We start from the raw sequence: 6000 nt of genomic DNA, 5'->3' as shown, positions 1-6000 counted from the left end.
GAGATCTGTTGTTAGACTCCTTGTGTATTCAAAAATCTCATTGGAATATTACAATTAATGGCAAAATGAATGTTTGAATATGTAAACTGATATTTCCTACTGACACACTAGAGCAAAATATATAAATAACTGGCTTAAAACCATTACCATTACCTAAGACTTTTGCACAGTAGCCTACTGTACATTTTTAAAATTAGCTTAAATTGAGTATGCTGAAACTTTTCATTGTCAAAGTAGTACTAAACTTGTATAGACCTACTTTTATATATATATGAATTTAGGTTTGTATTTTAATACAGTATATAGGCAAGTAAGTAGTCCCATGACTACTTTTATCTTGCTTTTGCGTCCATTTTTGAAGCCATGTTCATTGTAATAATAGGCCTATAAAAAAAGCCCGACGTGCATATTCTTCAAAAAATATGAGGATAAGTAAATGAATGGGTAAGTAAAACAGTTTTCAAGCTGGAACGAACTATTCCTTTAAGCACTGCCCTTTCACCTTACACAAAAAACGGCAACTGAAGAGGTTCATTCAGTGCGCTCGTGCGTGAATTGCTCACAATGCGTTTGACGTGCTGTAGTCGACACCTGAGAAAAGCGCGCGTGCCGTGACTCATATTCCTCTCTTGATGTCTCGGAATGTGTCTAACAGCGACCGGAGAGGCAGGCTGGGGAAAAACGTAGAGGGGGAGGAGAAGGAGTCAAAGTAACAGCGTGAAATTGCATAAAACATGCCACAGAGCGCTCAGCGCACTTCCACACTGATCTCTCCGCACGGAGTGGATGTTCACAGGCGCTTTTGACGGGACGAGCTCAAAGTGCATTCCATGGACCAGTCTCGAAGTGTCTTCTTAAAATGTTGGATGTATACATGGGTATTATTTTAGTTTAAGGACAGAGTTTTCTAGAAACCCTGCTGCTGAAAGCTGAAAAAGAGGAACTTTTAACAGACTCTGCTCAGGCTTCAGAGATTGTTTTTCTTTTCTAAAATGCACTTATTTGGAATTTCTGTCTTCTGTCTCGCATTGTTTTATGCAAACCTTGCTTTGGAGTCAAGTCACGACTACTATGATTATGACCAAGATCAAGGAGATGCTATGGTAAGCACCGGCAAGCTCATTTTCAAGTTTTAAGTTTTAAAAAAAGTAGAGAAATTGCTTTAATGCATCATTTATTAGCTATGGTTTGTTGCCCTAAAGTCAGCATGAAGGAAACTCAAACAAAATATCTCCAGTTATTTTAAAACTTAGTTGTACTGCTTGGAGCTTTGAGATGCAGCATATCAACAGCCAACATCACTGGCACTGGTGACTATGCTTGTACTTACTTAGCCTAGATTTTAGATAGAATTTCATTTATAAGGGCTTTTTTTGCAAGAACACATGAATGGAACTTGCATAATCCAAAAAGGTATTTAAATCCCTAAAGCATGGACAGATCTTTAAAAGCCACTATTTTAACCATTTAGGGTGTGATGTTCCATTCAACCAACCATGGTGATTACCTTTGACCTTCCTTGTGATTATATATCACCGTTCTCTTTTTATTTCTTCGTGTTTTATTGCAATATAAGTTCAACAAGTTCGAACTTCATTTACACATGGTTTATAAAGGGAATATTTGAGAGCACGATTATACTGCCACAAGAAGTGGAAGCAGGTGTCATTGGGTCAGCAGCTTTAGAAGTTGTCTCTCTATCTCTCTCGTCTCCCCACTAAGAAAGAAAGAAGAGAAAGTTTCTTTGATCATGTATATGATTATAAATATACTCAATGGGTGTAATTACTTTGATTATCTCATCTTACTTCAGGAGCTTAAAAGAGACCTGTCTGAAAACAAGAGAGATGTCTGTTAATTCTTTGGCTCACACACCCAGCCACATTGTTTTAAATGACACTGCTATTATGATTACTTTGACACAACGTTCTTTCTTTTTGTATACAGCAGCAGAAGAATTTTACTATGTGCAGTGTATAAATGATACCATATGCTACGCGCAGCAATGTGGACATCTTGACAAGGTCTTGAAATGCTTCCCATTGGTCCCATGTGCGACATGGGCCATACACTAATCACGATTGCCTAAAATTAGACTTGCTTTGTTTTCACTGGTCTCTCTCTTAAACTCCTTTGGGTTGCTGTGAAATTTGATGGTTATTAAGATTAATTTAGCTGGAATTCACAGAGAGAAGAAAAAGTCAATCGTAAATGCGACTGCAACAACATAAAAAGCTGTTGAATTTCTAATGGTTTATTTTCAGTCCACTTGGGGGATATTTGTCTTGCACTTATGCCATGGAAATGAATAATTGTTCCATAATTGCACATGTGGCTGTATGCTATATTAATGTATGGGATGGGTGACTCAATAATTCATTGGGCATCAGTCAGCGCTCGGCTAATATACTGACCTTATTTCTCTCCCTTGGACTTTTCCGTCATGGCCATCTCTCATCTGTTTGGCAAAGCTGTCCTGTAAATCACGAGTAATTGTGATTGTAATTGTAAATCACGCAGATTGCGCATGTAGAGAGAGTTAATGTCTAGTAAGACTATCTTTCTGATGGGGTCACCTGGGAAATGTGGGTGCTTTGTGAGTACACATGAGGTGCGGGGACCCACTGATTTGTAGTCTTAAAGGCTCAGCTGCAGTCTTGACCTCATTCATTGGGACTGACGAATGGTTTTGTCATGTGGCATTACAAAAACTCCATCATTTTAACTGGGATGTTGACTGCGTTGTGAACGTCTATTTTGTATCATTAGCCGCTATGTTGCAAGTCTCTTGAGACACTATGGTTTAAGTAAGCATTTCAGCCACTATGAGTGTGTCTTATGGCTAGTGATGAATGCCTGAGAATAAACCACCCATGATAAAGCACCTCCAGCTAGAAGGAAAACAGTTTTTTTTCCCTCTTTCAAACCATGCTTGTTTATTTCTGCCCTTTGGTGATAACCAAGGGATTCCCCAAGGACGTCTTCTCCAGTGTGAGTGTGTGGTCATGTGTACTTCCCAGGTAGGAAAGTTAGCACAGGTGGAACAGATTACTCACATCTGCGTCTCTTATCTTCTCCACTCTAACAGCCAATCCACCTGCCAGATCTGCTCATCCTTTAACTTCAGATTTAGCACAACCACCTTTCAACACTTTCACAACTTTAGAGGGAGAGAGGGAGGGGAGGCGGGGGGAGTCGGACGTTGTGATTACATAAGCAAGAAGACTTCACGTCTTTGGGGAGGTCAGCAGTTCAACCATTCTTTGAATTAGCTAACTTCTGCAAATACGGTGTTTCAGTAGCTGTTACTTCTAAGAACAGTTATTTTCATAATTGTCCAATGCTGTAGTAAAATACTGACATGTTTGAAAGGCTTTAAAGTCTTTTTTTACCTTCTTCATTCAAGAAGGTATCATACCTTCTTGAATTAAAAAAAATGGAGTAGGTGATTTGAAGAGATGTTAGTGGTCATAATTCTTGGTTCTCTTTGGATAAGGCTGCAGTGGCAACAGTTACTGTAAATATGTATAAAAGGGTTATTATAGTTTGTGTTTTGGTTTTCAATGTTAGTTTTATTTATTTTATTTTTAATTTTGATTGTATTTTATTTAGTTTCAATATTAGTTAGACTTTTTATCTCTTAAACAGCACCACAAACTGTTCCTGAAAATCTGACAAGCGAACTTTGCTTATTTTATGTGGCCACTTGTCTAATTGGTTTGAGTCGGCTTGAGAGATTTGTTTTAATGTTTATTGAAAATATGAAAGTCTTTTTCTCTGTAATTTTATTGCAAGTATATTAGTTTAGTTTTCAGTCTTTTGACAACCTTCTTTTATTGTTGTCTTTGACTTTGGGTTTTTGTAATAGTTTTCATTAATGATAATCTTGGTATAGAGCCAATCAAACATTTCTCTCTTCATACAGTCATTCACTGTCAAGGACACACAAATGCTTTTTGGTTTTGACATCTGTAAAAATCTCTCTCTTTACTCTGTAGTAATTGCTTGTTCAATTTGAGTAGCTGGATCTGTCTCTTTCTTTTTGCGCTGTCTATAAACTGGCTGTAGATCTCAGTCCCCTTCAGCAGAGGAATTCAGCCCTGACTGTGGCCCAGCAGTGTGTCTGAAGCAGCTGGGGCACTGAGATTTTTTTGTGTTTTGCACTTTTTTTCAGATCTGAGCAATTTCCTCTGCAAGGAGAAGCACTGGAATGTGTGTTAAAGCAGACAATTCCAGATCACTAAAAATGAGTAAACTTTTTTTTGCTTTTACCTGCCTCCTTCTAGGAACCTCATCATTGACATTATAGCCAGTATGTGGGAGTGTAAACTGTTAGTATTGAGTAGTATGGAGACAAGCATGGAGACTAGACCCTTGGTAGTAGACTGTAAGGCGATATTTCCCAACTTTTATCTTATGTACCCCCAGAGCCCCATCAGTAAGACTTTAGTACTCCTTCATTGACACTAAGTAAAAAATGTTTCCTTTTGCTCATTATACAGAATATCATTTAACATTATCATTTAATGTTGTAAAATTAGTCACCATTACTGTAATGAGGTGGGATTCAAGGTAAGATCCATCTGCAAGCTTTATTAAACAGAGTTCGTAGTAAAACAGGCAATGGTCAAACAGTAGCAAACAGGTATGGCAGAGAGCAGGCAGAATTGTAGTTGAGGAACAGGCAATGAATCAGGGCAGGCAGATATCATTCACAAAACCAGGAAACAATAAACAATCCAAAAGGTCCAAAGGGCAGGCGGCAGAGATACGAACACGGGGAACAGACAGGATCACACAAACAGGCAGGCAGACAGGGTAAATAACGCTCAGAATTGTACACTGGGTGAAACAAGACCTCGCAGTGTGTGTGTGAGTAAGAGTCCTTTATAGTCCAGGTAAAGAGCTTCAGGAGTATGTGACAATAGGTGATTGGTAGAGTGAGTGCAGGTGATAGGCAAGGAGGATGCTGGGAAGTGTAGTCCGGAACTGAAAGGATTCGTGACAATTACGGTGATTAGTTTAAGCTAAAAACAGTAGATAATGCAGGTGAAAAAAACTTGTCATTCCTCTCCCTTTAATGAAACACCTGAACTTGTTGGACTGTTTAGTGAGGAATCATCCAGAAACTTTCCCTAAGACCAAATGGCAGATTTATTTATAAATGAAATTTACATATGGCATTTGACAAAAATAAAGCCGTTAGTGATCTTTGAAATACCACAGAAGCAGGAAATTTCAACCATGAGTGGATATGCAATCATTTGTACAGATCTTAATGAGAAGTCAGGACTTGAAGTGTAGCAAAGACTTAAAGATTAACAAAGACTTACAGAGACTTACAAAGGAAATGAAAATCTTTCTAAACCACTGGAATCGCTGCTCTAAAGGATAAAACTCATTTTGTGCAGTGACTCGTTTATTTAGTCAGAGTGAGACCGCAAAAGAAACAGGTATTACATGTACGCCAGAATGATCTTAAAGTGCCCCTATTATGCCGGGAACACAACAAAAGATTGCATTGCTGTGGTATTGTTGAAAAAATGAATTTTCACCGGCGTCTGCGCGCGCAATAAGTGGGCGGGCAATATGCTATTGTTTTGTTGTGACGTCACAATGAAACGGCTTGGGATTCATTTTACAAACGACTCGTTTAATTGATTCAGAATCGACTCTTACTTTTGAGAGACAATTTATATATGGTGCACTTTCAGATTTAAAACTTTGCAGGATGTTTTCATTCACTTAGAGCTATGTTACACACTACATGAAAGGTAACTTTCAAAAATCCATAATAGGGTCTCTTTAAGAAATGTACAATGCTGTGTAACATCTGCTTTTTTAATTTTCATTATGGTGTCAGTTAATACATGTATACTGCTCTAGAGTCCTGGAAACCGGCACTAAAAAGTCTGTTCTGAAACCAATATACAGTATCAGGCAACTTAATGAGTGGACAAGTGTTAACAATTCTGGAAATGGAGTCAAGAGAGTAGTCCA

At 38.2% G+C, this 6000-nt stretch overlaps 1 protein-coding gene across 4 annotated transcripts in view; it reads left to right on the top strand.

The window, feature by feature from the left end:
- Positions 1–616: 616 nt before the first annotated feature.
- The window catches only part of vegfc (vascular endothelial growth factor c), a 42672-nt gene continuing 37288 nt past the window's right edge, over positions 617–6000 (top strand). For 2 of the 4 annotated variants that reach the window (XR_010896659.1, XM_067403733.1), the window contains exon 1: positions 626–1103. Coding sequence is in view for 3 of the 4 variants with exons in the window: in XM_067403733.1 (XP_067259834.1) it covers positions 993–1103 (111 nt within the window). In the remaining variant the exon portion in view is untranslated. Of the gene's footprint in view, positions 1104–6000 lie in introns of all 4 variants that reach the window. The other 2 variants (XM_067403734.1, XM_067403735.1) reach the window with 2 other exon arrangements.

This window comes from Chanodichthys erythropterus, chromosome 12 (assembly GCF_024489055.1).
Source record: "Chanodichthys erythropterus isolate Z2021 chromosome 12, ASM2448905v1, whole genome shotgun sequence".
In the NCBI taxonomy this organism is placed as follows: domain Eukaryota; kingdom Metazoa; phylum Chordata; class Actinopteri; order Cypriniformes; family Xenocyprididae; genus Chanodichthys; species Chanodichthys erythropterus.
The sequence above is the reverse complement of the archived record's forward strand: the minus strand, read 5'-3'. Positions and strand labels throughout refer to the sequence as shown.